Source organism: Spea bombifrons, chromosome 1, assembly GCF_027358695.1.
Source record: "Spea bombifrons isolate aSpeBom1 chromosome 1, aSpeBom1.2.pri, whole genome shotgun sequence".
Lineage (NCBI taxonomy): Eukaryota > Metazoa > Chordata > Amphibia > Anura > Pelobatidae > Spea > Spea bombifrons.
Genome location: NC_071087.1, coordinates 65,088,921 through 65,113,811, shown reverse-complemented (window position 1 = coordinate 65,113,811; position 24,891 = coordinate 65,088,921). Strand labels below are relative to the sequence as shown.

General features: G+C 36.9%; 1 protein-coding gene across 4 annotated transcripts in view; it reads right to left on the bottom strand.

Annotated features, from left to right (window-relative positions):
• Positions 1 to 16,121: 16,121 nt before the first annotated feature.
• The window catches only part of NRG1 (neuregulin 1), a 73,129-nt gene continuing 64,359 nt past the window's right edge, over positions 16,122 to 24,891 (bottom strand). For all 4 annotated transcript variants that reach the window (XM_053462945.1, XM_053462936.1, XM_053462963.1 and 1 more), the window contains 5 exons: positions 21,169 to 21,271; positions 20,016 to 20,142; positions 19,583 to 19,713; positions 17,929 to 18,129; positions 16,122 to 16,908 (listed from right to left, as the gene is read on the bottom strand). In XM_053462945.1, the coding sequence (XP_053318920.1) occupies positions 16,236 to 16,908; positions 17,929 to 18,129; positions 19,583 to 19,713; positions 20,016 to 20,142; positions 21,169 to 21,271 (1,235 nt within the window). In that variant the 3' untranslated portion in view covers positions 16,122 to 16,235. The remainder of the gene's footprint in view (positions 16,909 to 17,928; positions 18,130 to 19,582; positions 19,714 to 20,015; positions 20,143 to 21,168; positions 21,272 to 24,891) is intronic.

Sequence of the window (24,891 nt, the reverse complement as noted above, 5' to 3'; positions counted from 1 at the left end):
GGATTTTAAAATAAATTCTGAAGTGCACAGGCAGCCAGCAAAGAGACTGAAAAAGGAGAAAGGTGTTAGTAAACCTATGGTGGAGAAAGATAAGCCTGGTAGATCCTAGAGGATCATGGTGGATCCTAGAGGGGTAAGACGGGTATAAGGGAGACGTTCTAAGATTGAGATAATGAGGGCATGGACAAGAGCATTATTGGGAACAAATACTGGCAATGTCCATTTTAAAATGGAGACAGCAATTTTTTGAGATAGACTGAATATGGGGGTATGTTTAGAAAGGTAAGATGTTAACCAGAAGAGAGTTCAGAGACCAAGATCACAAAGAGTTTGAAGGAGAATAAGTTGCTCCACAATGTCAAAAGCTGCAGAAAGGTCCAGTAAGACTAGCATGGAGTAGTGACCCTTGAATTTAGCAGTGAGTATGTCATTAGTTACCGTATTTATCGGCGTATAACACGCACTTTTTTAACTAAAATATGAAGCTGAAACCCTACCTGCGTGTTATACGCCGATAAATCCTAGAGCCAGTGGCGGAACTACCGGGGTCGCAGGGGTCGCAACTGCGACCGGGCCCTGGAGTTCTGCCAGTCAGGGGGGCCCAAGGGGTGCCGAGCGGTTGCTGAAGACGACCGCTCGGCAACTCTCGGGCCCCCCTGACTGACAGAAATCCAGGACTGCTCTGCTGGCGGCGGCCGCCACTGCCGCCTGCCTCAGCGCTTCAACTCTTGTGTTGGAAGCGTGAGGCGTTTGTCTCGGGTGCCGGCGCTTCACGCTGGGCGCCGGCATATGACGTCAGACGCCGGCGCTCAGCAGTGAAGCGCCGGCACCCGAGACAAACGCCTCACGCTTCCAAAACAGGAGTTGAAGGTAAGTGACCGGGGGGGGTTAGGGAGAGAGAGGGGAGATCCTGAGAAGGGGGGTTAGGGAGGGAGACGGGAGATCCTGAGAAGGGGGGTTAGGGAGGGAGAGCTGAGATCCTGAGAAGGGGGGTTAGGGAATGAGAGAGGAGATCCTGAGAAGGGGGGTTAGGGAGGGAGAGGGGAGATCCTGAGAAGGGGGGTTAGGGAATGAGAGAGGAGATCCTGAGAAGGGGGGTTAGGGAGGAAGAGGGGAGATCCTGAGAAGGGGGGTTAGGGAGGGAGAGGGGAGATCCTGAGAAAGGGGGTTAGGGAGTGTGTGTCTGAGAGTGTGTCTGAGTGTGTTTGTGTGTGTCTCTGAGTCTGTTTGTGTCTGTGTCTAAGTGTGTGTCTTAGTGTGTGTCTTAGTGTGTGTCTTGGTGTGTGTGTATGTCTTAGTGTGTGTGTGTCAGTGTGTGTGTGTGTCTGAGTGTGTGTGTGTCTGAGTGTGTGTGTGTGTGTCTGAGTGTGTGTGTCTTACTGTGTGTGTCTTACTGTGTGTGTCTTACTGTGTATGTCTTAGTGTGTGTGTCTGAGTGTGAGTGTGTCTTACTGTGTGTTTGTCTGAGTTTGTGTGTGTCTGAGTGTGTGTGTGTCTGAGTGTGTGTGTGTCTTACTGTGTGTGTCTGAGTGTGTGTGTCTTAGCGTGTGTGTCTGAGTGTGAGTGTGTCTTACTGTGTGTGTGTCTGAGTGTGTGTGTGTCTGAGTGTGTGTGTGTCTGAGTGTGTGTGTGTCTTACTGTGTGTGTGTGTGTGTGTGTGTGTGTGTGTGGTTTCCCAGATAGCAGTGATTCTGATGAAGTTTTTTTTGTTCAGTGCTTTTTCTTTCATATTTGCCTTATAAGTGGTATAAATGTTATACCGTATTTGCTCGATTATAAGACGAGGTTTTTTCCAGAGCAAATGCTCTGAAAAATACCCCTCGTCTTATAATCAGGGTCGTCTTATAATCAGACCTCAAATAGGTCTGATTATGAGAGTAAGATCCAGATCCCCCGCAGCGATGCAGAGGACCTGGATCCTCCTGTGTTAACCCCCCCCCCCAACTTACCGGTGCTTCTGAGTCCCCGGTGCTTAGTCCGGGCTGCGTGTAGAGTTCTACGCGATACAACCGCGTAGAGCTCTACACGCTTCCCGGACTAAGCACTGGGGACCCAGATGCAGGGGACCTGGATCCTCCTGTGTTAACCCCCGACCCAACTTACCGGTGCATCTGAGTCCCCGGTGCTTAGTCCGGGCTGCGTGTAGAGCTCTACGCATAACACAGGAGGGTCCCGGACTAAGCACCGGGGACTCAGAAGCACCGGTAAGTTGGAGGGGGCATAACACAGGAGGATGCAGGGCACCTGGGGCTCAGATGCAGGGGACCTGGACCCTCCTGTGTTATGCGCCCCCCCAACTCAGAAGCACCGGTAAGTTTGGAGGAGGGAGGGGGAGTGTTAAATGGGGGGTGTAAGGCATTTCTGGAGGCAGAGTGCTCTGTGAAATGCCTTTTAACCCCTTTAATGCCACTCTGCCTCCTGAAATGCCTTAAACCTCCCCATATGCCACTCTTCCCCATAATATGCCTTTTAACCCTCTAAGTGCCAGAGTGGCATATAGGGTTAAAAGGCATATCATGGGGCACAGTGGCATATAGGGTTAAAAGGCATATCATGGGGCACTGTGGCATTTAGAGGGTTAAAAGGCATATCATGGGGCACAGTGGCATATAGGGGGTATAAGGCACTTCTGGGGCAGATGTGCATAACTGGGGGGCAGGTTGGAAAATAGAAGGAAATAAAACCAAAATATTTTTCTCAAGCATAGCTTTTATTAAAAAAAGTGTTTAAATGAATTAACATTTACTGGTAAAACTTTTTTCCTATAGGGTCGTCTTATATTCAGGCTTTTTCTTTTTTTCCTAAATTAATATTAAGATTTGGGGGGTCGTCTTATAATCAGGGTCGTCTTATAATCGAGCAAATACGGTAATAAATGTTAAAATGTAATAAATATTATTCCAACATTAAGTTCATAGCTTCCAAGTTAAAATTATTTTTTCTTACTCAAATTTCCTTGTTAAAATGGGGGTGCGTGTTATACACCAGTGCGTGTTATACGCCGATAAATACGGTACTTTTGTAAGGGTGGTCTCAGTAGAATTTTGAGAGCGGAATCCAGATTAAAGGGTGGGCAAGTAAGGGGTGAACAATTCCTTGAAGAAGGTTGGAGGCAAGAGGAAGTAGAGAAATGTGACGGTAGTTGGACAGAATATTCAATTTTTACATAGCCTTATATATCTATATAAATCAAATAAGACCTAGGGGAATAACTAAGACCACAAAAAGTGGGCTATTACAGGGGATAGTATCTATAAGAGATTTGGTAACCATCATACCTGGGGGTTTTGTGAGAGCTGCCCTTTTAAGTCTACTTATGGAATGAATTAAGATACTTTTTTATTTATTTTTGTCTCCAATTCTGTGTAGTTATATTATATTCATATATTTAAACACAAGTTTAATAAGGATTAAGAGTTAGCATCATATATAACATCCAGCTGGACACCACTGTATACCACTTTCTACAAATAACTCGTTTGTTTGGCTGTCTATGAACTCGTCAGTTAGGTTTAACAAAGAAATCTGCAAACTGACTGTGTCACAGTCGATATAAACAGAGGTTTAATTATGGTAAAAGAATGGGGCTGAAAACAGGGTGGGTACCTGACAATGGGACTAACAAACAAGAATACTTATAAATCCTATAGATTCATGGGTGCCATTTTATATCCAGGAACAATCAGAGCAACAGAGACCAGTGGAACTGATATGTGGGTTTATGTTGGATGAACATTAAATGCGTGTAATGTAATGAATGTCTAGAATTCTGCAAAGCAGCTCCTTATTAGTGATGGGAAGTTCGGATCATTAAAGTGAATCGGATCATTTCGATTCGTTCACTGAAATGATCCGATTCATGATCCGGATCTTCGGATCACTCAGTGTGTCTGCACGGAGTTACTGTTTTCCAGTAACTCCGTGCAGGCACACTAACGATTGGCCCCGCCCCTTTTATTATGAATCCTCCCCCCAGTGATGTCAATGAAGGCAGAGAGTCGTTCAAAGATTCGGATCTTACAGGGATCCGAATCTTACAGTGATCCGGATCATTGTAAGATCCGGATCATTGTAAGATCCGGATCATTGTAAGATCCGGATCTTTGAACGACTCTCTGCCTTCATTGGCATTCTAATCATTAAGAGAATGTCACCATACTGTTATAAATAAATATATTAATAATCACTGCTCCCAGGATTTACATTCCCCTTTACCTGCAACTGCACCTTAAGCTAACTTTATTAAATTAACCCTCACCATTAAATTAACCCTAAACACCCCATCAACCATGACTGCCCTAAAATTAACCCTTAACACACCATCAACCATGACTGCCCCTAAAATTAACCCTTAACACCCCATTAAGCATAACTGCCCCTAAATTAACCCTAAACACCCCGTTAAGCATAACTGCCCCCAAATTAACCCTAAACACCCCATTAAGCATAACTGCCCCCAAATTAACACTAAAGACCCCATTAAGCATAACTGCCCCTAAATTATCCTTAAACACCCCATTAAGCATAACTGCCCCCAAATTAACACTAAAGACCCCATCAACCATACCAATTTATTAGGTAATTTATCTGGAGTACATGCAATTAATTTAGGGGTAGTTATGGTTAATGGAGTATTTAGGGTTAATCTCAGGGGCCGTTATGGTTAATGGGGTCTTTAGGGTTAATTTCAGGGGCCGTTATGGTTAATGGGATCTTTACGGTTAATTTCAGGGGCAGTTATGGTTGATGGGGTATAAGGGTTAATTTTATGCTGATGACTGAGGGTTAATTTAATTAATTTAATAAAGTTAACTGTAGGTGCAGTTATAGGTAAAGGGGGGCAAACTCAGGGGAATCTAAATCCTGGGGGCAGTGTGAACATTATTAATGTATTAACTGGATTTTAGAAAAGGTGTAAAGAAGTGAGGCCATATAAATTGAGTCCAGGAGAAATAGGATTATTGAAGAAAACAGTTTGGAAATTAGAGAATTGTATGCCCATTCACAAGAAAGGCAGTCTGGCAATTACAGGCCTGTGAGTCTTACATCAGTAGTGAGGAACAGGGGTGTACCTATAGTATTTGGCACCCGGGACGGGTCCTGTACGTGGCACCACCCCTCACACTTTAAAATATATATACAATAATTAAGCAATATTCCAATATTGTTTCATAGATTAGACAGTGGCAGACAACAGAGACTTGCAGTCAATGAAGTATATTCAGAGCAAGGTCTTGTTACCAGTGAGGTACCTCAGTGATCTGTACTTGGACTCATTAGTGATATTGCAGAAGGTCTTGGTGGTAAGATATGTATTTTTGCTTTTGACACAAAGATTTGCAACAGGGTTGATGTTCCTGGAGGGAAAGGTGAAATGGCAAATTATTTAGGTAAACTGGAAAAATGGTCTGAGCTGTGGCAGCTGGCACTTAATGTGGATAAGTGCAAGATAATGCACCTGTGGTATAAAAACCCAAGGGCAGAGTATAAAATATTTGATACCGTCCTAACCTGTCCTAATCTGAGGAAAGCGTTTTTTAGAGGAAATTATTCCAGAGCACTTAAAGGTAGGTAGACAATGCAATAGAGCAGCAGGAAATGCTAGCAGAATGCTTGCTTGTATAGGGAGAGGTTTTATCAGTAGAAAGAGGGAAGTGCTCATGCTGTTGTACAGAGCACTGGTGAGACCTCAATTGGAGTATTGTGTACAGTACTGGAGACCAGATCTCCAGAAGGATATAGATACTTTGGAGAAATTTAAGATAAGGGCTACAGAAATGGTTCATAACCCAGGATAAAACTTACCAGGAAAGGTTAAAGGATCTTAACATACACCGATCAGACATAACATTATGACCACTGATAGGGGAAGTGAATAACACTAATAATCTTGTTATCATGGCACCTGTCAGCAGCTCTTGTGGGGTTTTCCCGGCCTGCAGTGGTCAAAAGTGTTCCAGAGAAGGAAAAGCAGTGAACAGACAACAGGGTCATGGGCGGCCAAGGTTCATTGATGATGGAGGGTGAAGGCTGGCCCATGTGATCAAATCCAACAGACGAGTACTGTAGCTCAAATTGCTGAAAAAGTTAATGCTGGTTCTCATAGAAAGGTGTTAGAACACACAGTGCATTGTAGTCTGTTGCGTATGGGGATGTGTACCCACAGACCAGTGAGGGTGCCCATGCTGACCCCTGTCCTCTGCCAAACCTGTCTACAATGGGCACGTGAGGATAAGAAATGGACCACGGAAAAATGGAAGACGGTTACCTGGGTCTGATGAATCATGTTTTCTTTTAAATCACGTGGATGGCGGTGGGTGTGTGCGTCGCCTACCTGGAGAACATATGGCATCAAGATGCATCTATGGATGCTTCACCTCACAGCTTACATGATTTAAAGAATCTGCTGCTAAAGTCTTGTGTCAGATACCACAGCAGACCTTTAAAAGTCTAGTGGAGTTCATACCTCGACAGATCAGGGCTGTTTTGGAGGCAAAGGGGGGACCTACACAATATTAGGCAGATGGTCATAATGTTATGGCTGATAGGTATAATTAGCCTGGAAGAAAGACGTGACAGGAGGATATGATAGAAACATTTAAATACTTAAAGGTAGACATGCACATAAATTTTTTGACAAATTTTACCGTTTTGTATATGCGTCAGAACAAGGAATGAACGAATGCAACATTGGACGAAAGAAACAAAAAAACAAATGTGCAAAATGAAAAATTTCGTTCATTCGTTCCGTTGTCATGGCCGCCATTTTAACTTCATTATGAGAAAGAGAATCTGGCTATTTTGCCTGCTGAGGGCTTGCCCAATGACTGTGCTGCATCGTTCAAAGGAAATAAAAGCAGACTAGTAAGGAAGAGAGCCTATATAAGAGCAGAGCAGGCAGGGGATCCGTTCATTGCATTGTAACACTGCTGTGCTGCATCTGAGCATTTTACAGAGTGAGATTCTTCTGTGTCAGCCTCAGCTTGCCATGTCTTACAGTGTCTAAGACTCTCTAAAGTTTTGATTTAATTAAGATACTTAATGAAATTAACGAATGAATGTAATTAAATAAGTTAATTAAGATTATTTAACAAGTTCACTAATATCCTTAACTGTAACCCTATAACGTAATTTTGACCCTCTTTCTTCCATCCATTGGTGTCTCTCTTGAAGTTCTTGTACATTCTTATTTTTGTTTCCATGGTAACCGGACAAACGAATTGGATTTCTGAAAACGAAAATGTTGAATTTCGTTTTAATACGAAGACGAATACGAAGAAAATTTTATCCCCGAAAATGAACAGGAGCTTTCCGCCGGTGCCCAAGTCTACTTAAAGGGAATCAACAAGATAAAAAGAATAAATACTACCACATACATACTATTTCAAAGAATAAATACTACCACAACAAGAGGACATTGTCTTAAACTAGAGGGGCCAAGGTTTGAAAGTAATTTCAGGAAATATTATTTTACTGGATGGGGGATGCGTTGGCATGAGTGAGCTGGAGAGAGCAACAGGAGAAGCAGTGCTACATGAGGTTTGAGTTACAGCACAAAAGTGTAAGGAACTAGAGGTGTAGTGGTCATGTATGGCAAAACATGCATTCTAGTAAAGTACAGTTAAAAGGAGGGCACGAGGAGTGGCAGGTTATGTGGATAAGATTATTGAGGTTTCTAAAACCTTGAGTGACAGAGGAAAGGGAAGAGAGCAGTAAGGGAGGCCCATGCTTTTGAAAGACATCCACAGCTGCTTAATAGGGGAGAAAGAGTTAGTCATAGTAAAAAGTGCCTGGAATGAGAGTTGCGGAGAAAAAACAATGTAATGAGGGAGCAATAAAAATTTAGTTTGGCTGTGCTAGTGACTGGAAAGAGTGAACTGTTCTACAGTAATGATAACAGAGGAGATGTCATGGTTCTGGCCTACTTTCACTGTCTTTCCTCCCCCTCCTTGTGGTTTTTTCCACCCACTTCTTGTTATAGCTTCTGAATCTTGCTAAACCACTCCTCTTCCTTCAGGTTGTGCCTATAATTAGCTTGCTGGTTCAGTAACTTATTGCCCTTTATGTGGTTTCAGACCTCTAATTGCGTTCCTGTTATCTCTTTGTGGATTCCCATGTATGACCTGGCCTTGCTGATTATCGTTGTGGTTCCTGACTCTGGCTTGTTCCTGAAATCGTGATTTTCCATACTTCTGAGCCTGCTTCTTCTGACTACCTACTCCAGTTCCTTTCTTTGGCTTGTTGTTGTGTGTTTTCCAAATTTTTTTGGTCTCCGTCTTGATTCTGTTATCCTGACAGGAGATTCAGAAAAGCAACAAGACAATTGTGGACAGAAATGGACAAAATCTAAACCATTATTAAGGAGTTGATGAAGGTTCAGTGAGGTATTGATTGAAGGGGTATTCCAGTTTCCTCTTTTCCTTTCTTGTAACCTAAGGAGCTCTTTGCTGAAATTATTTGGTAAAATCCTACTTAGTGGCACATATAAAATTGCCACGTAGTTGAAAAAGTTGACCTGTGCCCCCAAAGTCAGTATAGGAATAAGGGTTGGCTGTGTGTTTATTAACTGGTTAATTACCCTGCAATAAAATCACAGACACACAGTATTTTATATGACTAATATGATAGTGCTTTGTGAATTTCTGTAACTTCATTTTTTTAGTTTTAACAATTCTGTTTTAAAACATAACAACCTCCTAATATATGTAGTTTAAGAAAAAGAAATGCATTTAAATATGAAACAGTGATCCCTGGACCCCTATTAACCAAAAGGGCAATGATTGCCCTCCTCTACCTCCACATGAGCGGTGGGGTGGATAATAAAATACAGGGGTTAAAGGCCCCATGAATACTACATTTACCCCCACACTGCACCAGGTGCCCCATGCCTAAATTTCCAGGTATGGAATGGATGGACAGGAATGTATTATTCGAATGAGCCTTAGTAACAAAGTAACAATGTAATTTAGGTTGAAAACAGACCTTAGTCAACCAAGTTCAACCCTTCTACCTGTCATTCCTGCTTTTGGTCCAAAAGATGGCACACAAACACATTGTTTTTGCTTCAGGGAGGGCTCTTCTTGAATCCAAAAGGCAATTAGATCATTGATCCTTGGATCAAGAAGCTCTGAAATATGAATTTTTATTCTATCATTTATAGCCTATGATAAAGGTTCTTTGGAGGCCAGAGGCATAAAGGACATCGGCAAACCAGACAGTTACTCTTTGTGCTTAAGGAGATCCCATGCATCCATTGACTAAGTGGGTCTTGGTTCCCTTTTTACCTTTTTTCAAAGAACAGTAGTTATCCAGCTTTGAGCATGTCTATTTAACAACAGTTTCATTTTAGGTGCTGAAATTTAGAAGTGCTGTTCTACCCAGTCTGCCTAATTTAGCACTTAAATGCAATATTATTCCTTGTACTGCTGAATTGTCAGATTTGCTAAGGCTTGCTTGTTTAACGTACTAAAGTGTGATTAGTGTTTTGTGTTAGTAGAACAGCACCTCTAAAAACACAGAAGCTTAAGTATATTTTGGATCACCTGGTCATTGTAGAGTTTTGCTGTATCTTGGTCACCCTTATCCTGCTCAGCACTATGCCTTGTTATGTTTTGATCTCTGCCTTGCTTTGTTATGCATTGTTGCAAGGCTAGGCATAAGGGTAATGGTTCCCAGGGCGGCCTTGATTTGAGGATATTAGGGCCAAGGCTTGGATGGCTCTTTATTTCTGGGGGTGTAATGTACTTCCCATACAGTTTCTGCTGGACAGACCCACAAGTATATATTAGGTACCTTTGCCTGTTCAATGTGTTATAGGTTATAATATTACAGGGTTTGTCCCCTGGACTGAAATCTACCAGTCCTCCCCTATTGTATATTAAATGTACCTATGCTTTGACATACTGTACAGGTGTCTGTTTTTTTTTTTTTTTTTACTGTTTTTCCCACTGTTGCATGTTATATACCCCAAAATTAAAAAAGTGTACTCTTCATCATCTTTGTTTCCCTTTTGATCAGATAAACATGCCTTTTCTTTTATTTCTTGTGTGCATACTTCCAAACTTTCCTAGAGTCTTCTCTTTGTCATATTCCCTCTTCATTTGGGGTTTAGAGGGGCTGAGTTATGCTGGCATTTATTGAGAGTAGCAGCAGGATTATGACTTAAAAAAAAAATTCATCAGTGTGATACCTATACATAACAATTATCATTCTGAATACTAACTCTTTGAATATTATTATTGTTGTTGTTGTTTAAAGTAGAGTGTGAGTCAGTAATTATTACCTTTTTTTGGCCAATATATTCATTATAAATATAGAATTAAAAAAATCAGTACACACATGTGGCTATTACAAATGCTATAGCTCTTATTAAAACAAAGGAGAACAAACATATTAAAAGTTGTGACTCCTGAAATTCAGGTTTTGAATTTAGAAAATGCCGTTATTTCTGTTATAAAAAGTATGCACATATAATGTATGTAACCTGGTACCAAGTACATAATTGTAAGTGTTGCCTGTCCCTTATCCTTAGCTAAATAAGAACAAACCCAAGGGTTGGTGTAATGTAGCTCACTCAAATCTGCCTAGATAATCTGATTATCATCCTTCAGTGTGGGTGAAAAAAATGGTACAGTACAACCTTGTTAAAATTATTTCAGTTAGACATAAATTAAACATTTCTATATTATGCATGGCTAAGGCTAAATACATTCCTGTTATTGTTCCCTTAAGTTCCCGTAAATCTGCAGTGTGTGTAATGACATTAATAGTGTTAGTAAAATTATAACCCATATTAAAATTGTAACTGTAATTTTAACATAACTGTTATATTCAATTCGTTTATTTTGTCTTTTACATGAAGATTCAGTTGAGGATTGTTCTTATATTGTTTTATATAATCATAAATTCTATCAGTTTTTCAAGAAATCATTGTCCGTGCCATCATTTCCACTTGAATGTTGTAGCAAAATTCTAAACTATATATATATATATATATATCTATATATATAGATATATATATATATATATATATTAAACTTAGGCATTCAAAAGTAATAGAGGAACATTTTCCAAAACAATTTAGAAGAAATATCTAGATGGAATGTAATGTCACTCAACAAAATATAATTTTACCACACAAGCTGTGCAAAAATATATAGGTAGCAGCTCTGCATTATTTCAGTGTTTACACATGCCAAATCTCAATGAAATTGTCTTCTTCATTATGTGAAAATAAAAATACCACCAATTAAATTAATACACCTTTTAAGTTTATTTTTAGTGTGTTTTCTGCCATTTATATGACAATAGTCGCCAAGGTAACTGATGAGGCGCATTAATACAAATAATTCAAGAATGGATTATGACAACTACTCATACTTCATAACATGCTTTCTCAGTTAATCATTGGTAAAATGGCATTGCATATGGGACTACTTTTTATATAAGTGTCAAAATATAAAATTAGATAGACACACATCATACCATTGCTGCACAGTGATGGAATGAATCCCAGAGTTTATAAATTTCATTAAATTATTATGTACAGTTTTAACAAAAAAAAAGCATTCTACATGCCACTCAATATGATGTATTCCTTTCCTCGCTGCATTAACAGAAGGCTACACATATATTTAATGATTATTAAACAGGTAGTTTTTTTTGTATTTAACCTTATTACATATCAATTTAAAGTGTTGATGAGTTGCTGTGAATCAGCACATTTATTTTTCACATGTACAAAATTTGAAAAAAATTCAACCTGAAATATTCAGGAAACAAATATTTTTGCCTTCACAAAATAAATGACAACAAAAAAATATCCAAAAACATAGTCATTTTTGAGTATTTTAACTACTAACAGTCTGTACAATTCTGTAGTGTTCTGTAACATTCACCAAAACCTTTGCGACGTCTCAAATTTTGTGCATGTTCAAAATAAAGAATAATCTGAATAAAATATACCAATAATATTGTGAAAACGACAAAATAGATGTGGTATTTTTGATTTGCAAGTGCGAGTTATTATTAAATTATCCCATATATATACAATTTGAATACTCAACAATTGAATATGAATGTTGGATGTTGCATGCAAGTATTACGTTTACACTGTTGTCTACATATTGAGAGTGATGTTGCAGGTAAAAATAAGTCTGTTTTCCTCCTGTTATTATCCTGTTGTTTTCCTTTGTCCTTGGATTTCACCTGTAAGTATGTGTGACCTTTGTAACCAAAGCTTTAATGTTCTCTATCTATCTATCTATCTATCTATCTATCGAGATAGATAGATAGATAGATAGATAGATAGATAGATAGATAGATAGATAGATAGATAGATAGATATCCTGCGTTATTTATTGAGATGCACATTACAGTATTGCTTCTACAGTTTTTGGAATTACGTGTTCATTGACGTATTCTACTTACAATACATAAAACACCTTGTTGATGAAATCGAGTACTCCCTCTCTAATACTCTTACAACTCTCATTAATGTCTACCTACCACTGGGACACGAAAACCACAAAAACAATTAGGGGTTCATCTTTAGGTAGTGGGGTCAGGAAAGGGGCACCGGATGCTGGATAGAGCTCAGTCTCTGGCTAAGGCAAGGAGAATATCTAGCCTGGGTATTGTGTGTGGATAGTAGTTAATGGGTTACGTCATGGTACAGTTAGCCAAAAGAACAATGAGAATATGGAATCCTCTGTCTAAGGATGGTTGTATTATCTAACTCTATGGATATTTTAAAGAAAAATAACATAAAGGGCTACAGCTGTTAAAAGCACAGTAGTATTAGCAAGTTGATCCAGGAAGTAATCTGATTGCCACTATGGAATCAACAAGGCATCAGTTTAGAAGTGGGTATGAGTGAAAGGTTGAACTTTATGGACTGAAGTCTTTTTTCAACCTACTATAATATACTAAACTATACTAGAAGGTGGATGGAAAAGATGGGTCCTTTAAGCTGGTGACCGGCAGGCTAGGGCTGGCTATTGGCTGGCTTAGCTGCCATTGGTCTGGCTGGATCTCCATAGAAAGGTTGAACCATAACCAGGTTGGCTATGAGCGGTAACGGTTAAAGGGTTAATAAAAGTTTAAATGTTTGTAACTATCTGCTTGTTTCAGGTATCCGATTACCTAAATTTCCTGGTAAATAAAGCTGTAGCCTTCTCTAATCCAAGTAAAGTGTCTCGTGTCATGGATAATTATATGTAAGTGAAGAAACGTAATACCTATGATCCCACCTTTTTTAATAAACTAGATACATTACTTTTAAATAAATGAAACAAGAATCTGTGCCTTACCCCACCCGTATCCTCTGAAGGGTCCCTTAGACCATTGAAGGCTCTAAACACCATTTGAAAACCTGCTTGGGTTTTGCTCCTCTTCACAACTCTATATTGCACTTGATCATAAGGATATTTAACTTTTCTAAAACTGCTCTGAATTTGTTAGATTGACCATTAAACAAGATGTAGAGACTACTTTAACTGACTTCACCATACTAAAATGCCTCTGGTATTTAATACTGGAATATAGCTAAGCCATATTCCATTGTATTTGCCACACTGGAGTCAGACTGATTTTCACATGCAACATTTGTGTGCGGGGGTGTATATATATATATATATATATATATATATATATATAATCCTTTTGTAGGGGAGAACATTTACTTACACTGATATATCTTCTCAAATCTAGACTAAGACTATGTTCATGTGTTACATTTGATGTCGTCATGTCATCTTGCGCTAACAAAATCTCCATCGTACTCAGTAGCATTTTATTACATCAGCAGTTTTTTTTTTTTGCAGAAAATAACCTGAAATCATTCTTTGATAACTTATTGCTTAGTTGGAATAGTAAATTCTTTAGGACTTTCTTAGTACCTTGCAACATATAACTCTTATTTTCACTCATTCCCATCACATTCTTTCTTGTGAACAATAAATTACTGGAAAAAAAAAACAGGATACATAACATTCTAAAATAAATGTAGAAATTAAAACGTTTAAGACAATTATCATAAAATAATCTGAAATATCTCTCCCTAGCACAGTAGCCTAAACATAAATAAAAGGAATTTATTTCTTACATATATATATATCTTTGTACAGAGATGACTAGGAAAGAGCTAATAGACGATAACTGAAAAAGTAAATATCTATGAATATGTATTTACACAAAGAAAATATATATATTGGACCTTGTGATATGTGCCAGTTTTGTTGTTACCATTATTCTGCAGCTTTTTTTTTTTTTATTTTTTTTTTGTTTTATAAAGTACAATTTTATATTAGCCAATGTGGCTTATGAGGCAGAGACAGGCATTGCTACTATGCACTAATATTAGATATGCCCTTTAGAACTACAGGTGCAGATATTAAACAAGCAGACTATTTGAATCAGTATTGGCTTTGCAGGGTCCCACAAATGTAAGTACAATGTGTGCAACTGAAAACTAAGAAAAATAATAAAAAAAAACGCTAAAAAAAACATACAGAATCACATAAGCAAAACATCCAGCATTTGCTAGGGCAGACCACATATAAGCTATTATTAACTATGCTTTGTATTTTCCCCAATAACATACATTCCCAACTCACACTCCCTTATTTCCCTGACCTAATGAAAGAAAATTGTATAGCAATGCAACCTGATGTTTGAGACAAGGTGTAAATTGAACAGCATTACCCCCCTTCCCCAGCTAATTACAGTGAAAATGATGACAATGACATCAATATCCATATCCTTTTCTTTATATGTGATATTATTTACAAGGTTATTATGTTACAGAATTGTTTTTTATTTTCTCTCCGCATAACTTCTTAATAATTATTAACTGTGGAAAGTATTATTTTATTGTTATTATAATAAAAATAGGTAGGTTGCAGTATGCATGCTTAACAAAAAAAAATGGGAAAAATTAAAAGAAAAAAAGGATCCTTCTGTCTGTAAAAAAAAAAGTGCAATATTTCCAAAACGGATCCCAAAGTATTAAAAATTAAACAGTCACTAAGTCTCATGTAATTTCTGTGCCATGCACATTCAAAAACTAGATGCTCATGCGTGTTGGCCTGGAGAATGCAAACATGCCAGTCTACATATAAAGGGGTTTTGTCAAATAAATGCAAATGTCTTCATATGAAAACAGTACCCCTCACTGATAACTTGCTTTTATAACGAAAGATACTACTCCTTTCATTCTTATACTATATTAAGAAACACATCTGCAAGGTATGACTGTTGAAAGGCTAATCAATTATTTGAATAAAAAAATCTGCACACATAAATAATTTGTAATGTGTTTTGATGTCGTTCCTGTTTTATTCAGAAAAGGAAAGTAATATTACGTAGCCCCCAAAAAATAGTCAAGTATGGTAATAAAAAGATTGCGCCTTTATTTCCGTTTTCACTTCCTAAGTACCCTTTCTGTTTGGTTGTTGTAAAGGTATCTGAGGTAACTGAAACATAAATGTATGACTTTGGGGATTCATGCATTCAGCCCATACTAATTTGGTTTTAAAGCATGGAATTCAACACTGTTGAAATCCGTTTATACTACGTCATTTTTAATAAGTTATATCACAGTATTTCCAAAATGAAACATTAATTGTTTGAAGTCTGTGTTCTCCTTCTATTATTAATAGTAACATGCTGTTCAATCTACCGTTATATCAGATGCCCCATAAAGCAAAGTTTTAGATTTAGCTGGCAGACAGCAGACATAAACAGTTTTACATATTGAAAACAATATATTTAAAATAGCTTTTTCCCATATACAGTATGGTTATGAGTACTGCATTAGACACTACTGGGCTGGTAATTTGGGGAACTACCACAAAGCAAATGCTGCAGAGAAAAGCTGCAGCTCTTGGAAATCACACATCCAGTCAACAATTAATGTGATGCACAAAAACGCCTAGAAAAATGAAAGATAGAGAGCTTCTGCAAAATACTGTGGGACAGCTATCACTGGAACATACAAAAACGGTTCTTAACATAATATAACATAAAGGCACCATTGATGTCTTTCTTATTTTGAAATACTGTAAAAAATTGCTACATATGGCACATAACACATTTGTACATATACTTAATTTATAAAACTCTTTTTCTCGTTTTCTACTAGCAGAACTGTTAAAATAAAATAAATTGTTTAATTTAAGGTGGAATACTTCATTATATAAAATAAAGTTTTACAGGTGTATCTATTTTTACTTGTTTTATACCGCAATCGGGTCTTGATTAGCTATTACACTAGAGAGCCTTGCTTGTAACTCTTCTTGAGTTGAGAATCTGCTAGTTGGGTTAGTCCTACTGTCGGCAAGACGGTATGAACTGGCAGACTCTAAACTGGTTGCCAATGGGTTCTGTATGCTCAGGAAAGGTGTATCCTCGCCTATTCTTTCATCTTCTGTCTCACTCTCGGATGTACTGCTCTCTGAGCTTGTGTCGGTGTCCAATTCTAATCTGTTGGAAATGTGGCCATTTGGTTTTGTTCTTTTTGCCCTTCTGCTGTTGACTAATTTCTTTACTGGTTCCTGCGCAGGCTCATACTCTTGTGTGGTTTCGTATTCTTCATCCTCGACTATTCTTAAAGGGCTTGGTGGCAGGCTTCCACTGTCATGAGCAGGATTGTGATGGTAGGTGTTATACTGCTGGTTGAAATGATGGTGGTGATAATACAAGTCATATCGCTTGTCTCTTAAACGTGGTGGAGACACTAAAAGAAGTGGCCTTTCTTCTTCTATAAATGGACTGACTGCTACAGATGGAACCGATACAGCTAAGCTGGATACTGGTGGAGACATTTCCAAAGAAGGGGATTTTGGAGAGACTGGCGTCTGGAAGTCCACAGGTGACATGCGTGCCGGCGTAGTCATGGCTGAAACATATCTATACCATGAAGAACACAGTAAATTATGAAATAAGAAATGCAATAAGATTATGCAATTTGTATTAGGGCAATGCCAGTTTAACAGCAATTAAACTTTGTATTCTCATACCCCCCTTAGGTTTGTGATTCACATGTCCTCATTCTATCTCAACACATGTTGGCCTTGGCTCCTGTTTTATTTGTTAAATGAGTAACATGATCAGTTCTCATATTCTGCTCACTCCTAAGAATTAAAGCATAGCGTATGGATGTCAAATCGATAAGGGGCTAGACGTTTGCAAAATTATTAGTTCCTAGCAAAGCAAAAGAGGAAAACCATATTTGCCTATGATCTTTCTCCAAATGTCTAGTGTCTGAGCTATCCATATTAGGTACAAAATGGAACATTATTTATCAACCATTTTTCCACCAAGTGATCACCTTGCACCCCTTTTGTGAATTTTTTTGTTTTTATTAAGTACAATTAAAGAGGGGCTGACTACTAAACAGATTTTTAAACGTATTTATTAAAACTACTATGAGCTTATGGATTTGTTTTTAAATCATTGTAGCTGGTACTTTGATTGCATTAAGGGAATGTTTTACTTTAGAAAAAACTTCCATAAGGATTATTTGCTGTCCTTGAATCATCTTTCTTAAGAAAAGGTAAGAATAATCCAAACTCAATCTGAAAATCGCACATTACTTTAAAGAATCTGTAGAAGGCACCATGACTTCTGATGTATCGCATCTGCTTGTATGCCAGTATAGCAATAACATCTTTGTTTTTAATCTGTAAAACTTTTAGATAGGCTTACTTGACAATAAATTGTTTGATTCCGGACAGATTCTCAAATTAAACATGTAAATAAGTAACTACCCACTGGCACCAACAAGTTGATGTCCTAGATGAACACTGCCATAGATATAGGGAGACAGGCTTAGAAAGAGACATATAATAAATCAATAACCTTAATAAGTACATCCTTTTGAGTTTCTAAATGAACATACCATAAACCTCAGATCATAGCAAAACATACCTTTCACTGTGAGGTGAATCTCTATATGAATCCGGCGTTTCTCTAGCATGCCTGAGATAACTGCAGTCTCTAGGACCTCCTATGCCATTGAGACGTCCACGTGGTCCTGCTGGACTTGTGTGTCTGCTGTTTTCCACTGAAGATGTCACAATTACTGAGTGACTTTCTGAAATAATGCTTTCCGATTGACCATTACTCCAGCTATTACAAAAAAATTGTAAAAAAAAAAAAGAAAAATATAAAATTAAACCATAGTACTTATTTTAATCACCCGGACACTGAAGTATATAAAATATATGAAGTTATTCCTGGCTACCTATTGATATAAAACATATATAATAAAAACATTTTCAATTGACTAATTAGCATTATTTAATATTAAACTCTTGCAAATTCTTAAAAAATAGGCCAATTTGCTATTTCTATAAAATTTGTTGCATTGCTGACCACATATTTTAGGTGCTTTCACAACTTAAAAACAATATTAAATTCATTTTAATAAAAGTTGAAAAATGTAATCTATTGGCATGACTGTTGATATGCCTTTTGTTATAATCTGAGAAACACAAAGGGGTGACATGTAGTTATCATCAAACAATAGCATGGTGTCACTGCATAGGTGCCATAAATGTACTTATATGTTGCACTAGCTATTTTGATAGCAAATGTACAGATGAAAATATGTGTAGCTAGAAGGTATTTAGCTATTTTCTGAGGTAACACTGAGATATAATGTGCAGCTATGGCTGCTTTGAACAGTTTTTTATAGCCACAAACAAAGTATAATGAATAGCAATCTTGAACAAAAGCACCCAGACCAAGCAACATATTCTTACCTAGACAAACTAGGGACCAGAATTACCCTAACTGGAAGACTGGGAGGCAGATTGCCCTCTTGGGCAATCAGACGCCTTAGCGTGCTGCTGCTCAATGGGCTGGTTACAAGGGAGATCTCCCCAACAAGCCCATTTACACAATGGAACCGGCACAGCAGAATCTAAGCCAGGGAGAGCTACATCATGTCATATTTCAGTGGCTAGAAGGGGCAGATAAGGACACTGCTGAGGGTCAGACCTAGGGCAGTGCCCAAAGTAAATACATCACTGCTCATACCTGGGGATAGGGGATATACCTTATATATAATGACATAAACTTAGATATAGTAGATAAATAAAGGCTCCAGGCCAACGTTAAGACAAGAAACAAGGTTTTGACCTCACAATGAGGTCTTTTTTTAATGAGGTATTTTTTTTAAAAAGACCTTATTGTGAGGTTGAACCGTTGTTTCTTGTCTCAATAAATCTGCCTGCCGTTAGAACTCTTGAGTGCCTGGAGCCTTTATTTACCTACTGGATTTACTGAGGAACTGGCCCTTCCTGGCACAGTTAAGCACCTGGGTTCTCTTGGAGTGTGCAGATTCCTCATCCTGGTTATTCATAAACTTAGATATAGACAGCCTTGTACTTCATACAATGTGGATGTCAGATTCAAAGTAAAGTATGAATAAAGTTTGACCATACAAAGCAGTGCTAAACACATTTTATTTGAGTCAACATTCCTCAATACCTGCTTACATTTACATTTACAATGCCATCTGCAAGTATAACATGCCATTTTCAGAGGACACATTTCAACATATGTATGATGAACACACCTGTGACTTGGTGTTTGAGTAACTGTTGTTGAGTGATGTGTTGTTGAAGTGTAATGGCTTGTTGAAAAAGATGTCTCTGTTTCCCGCTCAATCACATGTTCACTGGATATGACATTTTTAGACATATATTGCTAGAAAAAAAACAATATATAAATGTTATACGCCATCATTTCAAGGATACATACTATATATTTTGTGCACATCCTAAAAACTACATTTAAATCTATGATGTTCTAATTGAAATATGCAAAACATCCTTCTACAGCAAAATCATACTCACTACTAAACTGATTAGGGCACACTTGCGGATATCCCTGATATAGTAATAGAGCAGACAAAACCCTATATTTACAATTACCCTACTTGTCTGTGGCCTTGTATCCAAGATAAGAATAACTTGTATTTTTGATAACATATGATAAAATAAACTTACATTTACCAGCTGGACATTCTCTGGAGGGGGGTTCGGGTGATGAGGTCCATTAGCCATATTTACCATGTTATTTCTTTCTGACCGGAGACTCTGCCTTAGACGATCATGTAACTTTTTCCTTTGTTTCCTGATGGTTGAAAGTTATATACTTATTACTCCATTGAATATCAGCCAATATTAATACACCTTTTATTAAATACAAAATGAAATGTTCCAATGCAATTATTTAGTCTGTCACATTAATGTTTTCCGAGATTGTCTACATAGACAAAAGTATTGGGTACACGCCTCTTAATTATTGAACGTACGTTTTTCAATCAGACCCATTGCCACATGTGTATAAAATCAAGCACCTAGCCATGCAGTCTGTATTTACAAACATTTGTGAAACAAATGGGTGGTTCTGGAGAGCTCAATTAATTCAAGTTGGGTACTGTGATAGTCCATGAAATTTCATCCCTGCTAGATATTCCATGATCAACTGTGTTATTATTGGAAAGTGGAAGTGTTTCAGCCGCAAGGCGGAAGACCACGTGACTTTGACTGGCCCGCACAGCTTTGGGATGAACTGGAACGGATATTGTGAGCCAGTCCTTCTCATCCAACATCATGCCTAACCTCACAAATCCTCTACTGGATGGGACAAAAAATCCCCCAGCAACACTCCAAAATTTTGTGGATGCCCTTCCCAGAAGAGTAGTAGCTGTTATAGCTGTAAAGGGATGGCCAAACTACATATTGTCTATGTCCCTATATTTCTATGTATTTAGAATGTGATACCATAAAAGTCCCTGTTGGTGTAACGATCAGGTGTCCCAATACTTTTGTCCATTTAGCGTATGTTTGGCCATCAAATTTTAGCAAATAGTAAATTAGTTATTGGGGTCAGGCAGCTTCATATAAAAACATGCATCTCTTGTAACTGGTTTGGCCTAATCATCTTTGTTATTGTAATATGGACATCAAGATCATATAATGGCATAACTAATATTAAGCAGTAAGTCTAAAACAATATCTATTGCTTAAAGCCATTCCCTGTTGCAAAATTAATACAGTGTCCACATCATCAGTAATCTAGGGCTAGAATGTTACTTTTATTTACTTTTTTTACATTCATAGATAAAGGAAAATATAAAAAAATAGGAACGTTTACTTGGTTTTGCAGTAGGCCACAACACACATGATGCCAACTACAAGAAGGGCAATGCAGATGCCAGTAATGGTCAACACTCGTTTCTGGTACAACTCCTCGGCTTCTAGAATGGGGAAAAAAAATATTCACATTCTAAATTCGCTTTTTGTGTTAATCTGTAACCCCACACTAATCATGCTACCCACTCCCAGTGCAAAACACTGGATATAGTTAAAATATATAAGAAATTAAATTACTTTACTTTGGAAATCCTCAAGACAACTTAAACAAATATTTCTGATGTTGATCTTGTGAAGACAGCCATTATATATTATAATAGAATAATAGGCAGTACAGGAATGTAAATTGTGTACTGCAGACAGCTTCAGACCTAAAGGCTACAATTATTGTTTGGCAGACTTTCCCTCCGCCACCACACTGGGTTGCTGTTATTTTTATCCAATAAAATCCTTTTCTCCACAGCCTTATATATATATATATATATATATATATACGCATTTAAAACTTGGTTTAGAGGGTTTAGACATAAAGTATATAACATTCTTATTATCTGAAACAAAGTTGGGGGCAGATAGATTAATTTCTCAGGAACATGCTCATTTACACTTAATATGATTGTTCCTCAAACTGGAGAAACCCCTTTAAATTAGTTATTTATTTTCTTTTTTGTTTATGGGGAAAGTACACAAACCATGCTTATAAATATATAATTCACCATTTCAGTTCTCAGCTGTCTCAACAAGATGAACTCAGAGTAAAGCTTTAAAACTATAATACAATTGATACTTGCTTGCATTTATAATTGTATATCTGTAATTTTTTGGTGCCTTAAGAGGTGCACTGCATCTTATTAATACTAACTAATTATACTGGACTTTCTGCCAACTACATGGTATTTTGTTATATACGGAAATCGTGTTCTGATTTAAATCCCTACACCTATTCACAAATATTTTAAATTTATAAAAAGTTGGAAATTGTTACACTGCAACCACAATGTTACAGTAACAAACATGTCTGTAAAGCATTTTACCTATTATTTTTCTCTCTAAAATCAGCTGGGTCAACATTGCAAATTTGTAACAAGTAAATTTGTAATAAAGCTTTATAGCTACCATGTATAAAATATCTAAGCATTCATACTTTTTATAAAGCACGTGCAAGTGTCTTATCATAACGTCAACTTAGTTGTGTTCCTCTATATAAAACACAGCACAGACCATTTTCCTGAGTTCCTGTTCTTTATATATATATATATATATATATATATATATATATATATATACGCACTGTAATTTAGTTTTTAGTTAGAAAACAAAGGTTAGGCATTAATCAGATGACATGACCCGTCTGTGATCTGAAATCCAATCAAGGCATTTGGGCTGACAGATCAATCTTTCATTATAGCTGAATAGGTTAAGGTTATGGAAGACATTCTGAAATGTCATACAATAATATAGCATAAATTAAATATGTTTTGGCGTGTTTTAGAAGAGCTAAAGAAACTGCAATCTACATTTATTTTGGTTTTATTAATTTATTAATACTATAGTTATGTTGTTTTTTTTAATTGTTGTAACTGTTTTGGAGATATAGAGTTGAAATTTCAGGACCTGTGCATCTCTGTATGGTTCAGAGGCAGTTGATGTTCTGAACTCACTATCTGTAATGCTTACGGAATAATCTTCCACAAAGGGTGACAAATACCTTATTGGTATTTCCGAGATTCCGAGCTTTTACAATAAAATGTATCATTATATTTGGATATATAAATAATAACAAAAATATTATAAATTATATTTGAGTATACTGTGTCACCTCGTCTAATTCTGGAGTCATGTTCTTTATTTAACCGATCGACAAATGACAGATTTGGCAGGAGCCATTTATTACTAAGTATTGTACAATGAAGCAGTGCACCTCTTAAATGGAAATGAAGTTCTTTCAAGCCAATGTCATGATTATGAGATATACAGTTAACACATTGTGGACATTATCAAACATAAATGAATTGCAAATATTATTAATAAAGATAAATAATATCAGCTTGAAATAAAAATAGGTGCTACAGCGAAGAAAAATAACATGAAAAACATAAGCAGGAGAACAAAAAAAAAATAAAAAAACATGAAGGACAGGGGCAAACAAGAGTTAGAGTGGGGAAAGTAGAGGCAAAACAAGGTTAAAGGTTAAGGAGTCAACTGTAGGCCTGGCACAGCATGCTTGATACTGGAAAAACAAAGTGAAGAAATGCTTGAAAAAAAGGTTGAAGCAGAGTTTGAAGGGATTTCTCATACAGCATAACTCCTGATCTACTTGGATCAAGTAATGTCTATGCAGATACACTTGTTGGCCTAATAAAATGTGTTGCTTACACTTCAAACTAACATTGGCATGTTTGATGAACTGATAAACCTTGTGAGTAAAAAAAACTAATTGGCACATGCTGCTAATTGTCATTATAACCAGTGACCATCATCACAAAGTGAGTGACCCCTTTAGTTACCGCAGATGTGTGCAGATCAAGTCACATCAAAGCATCACACTTGCATATCAAGGGTCAAAAGTCCAGAAACGTACTAATGCACATTTAAAAATGGAATTATATGTCTGTACACTCTTAACCAACATCTAAAAATATGTATTCATGTAGGAGTAACAGCATAGAACGTTTTGTGATGTGAAAGCAGAATTAAACCTACCCTTTCCTTACACAAACAGAAACATTTTCTTCTTAAATGATTAATTATTATTTATTAAATTACAATAAACATGTATGAGAAGGAATGACTATGGTGGTTAAAAAATGTTGCCTTCCCAAGCTTATTAACCTATTAAATTCTGAAGGTAATAGTGTTCCTACATAAAAATGACTAAACTATAGAAAAGTCTGTGATTTTACATTAATATTTTTGCTAAAGTTGTAAGTAGATTGATAAAGGATAAAAAATATTATCAAGACATATTTGTGCTAATACTATATATCAGTAATCTGACGTGGTAGTTGCTTTCTTAAAATGTTTATGACTCTGCTGCTTCTATTGGCTAAGGGTTAACTTTGATGTCATCCTTATTCTGTATCGTTTCAACAAGAGGGCCTCTTTTTATATATTCATGATTAATACCTAACCGTACCAGAAAATTAAAAGTGAATCGTGAAAAATCGTTATACTTATTTTTCAAGAACTTAAGTTTCATTTAGTAAATTGATACCAATAAATCTGTTTTATTTATGAGGCTTATGACATCGCAAGGAAGATTTTTAATACTGTTTAAATTAGGCAAACTTAATTTTGCTTTTAAGTCTCAATGTAATTAATATGTTTATAATTTAATATAATATGTTTAAATAAATGAATTAACTGTTAAAAATATATGTGCAATAAATATGCACATCTCTAAAATGCATGCTATGAATTATTATTTTTTTTAATTTACGTGTATTAATAGCAAAGTTTATGGAAACAAGCAACTGGTACCTTGACATTTTGTTACCAGTTATTTATCCAAGGGTGTGATTTATAGCATAACATGGTAATATTTGAGTTAGAATCTATAGTATCATAGATAAAATGTACTAATATGATGATGGCAATACATAGCCTTACTGCTACCACCACTACAATTATCTATAACACGATAATAATCATCATCATGATAAATATCTAAACATTGCTCTGTAAAAATATGATTCTCAAATACGGAGGTTCTTTAAATATGTAT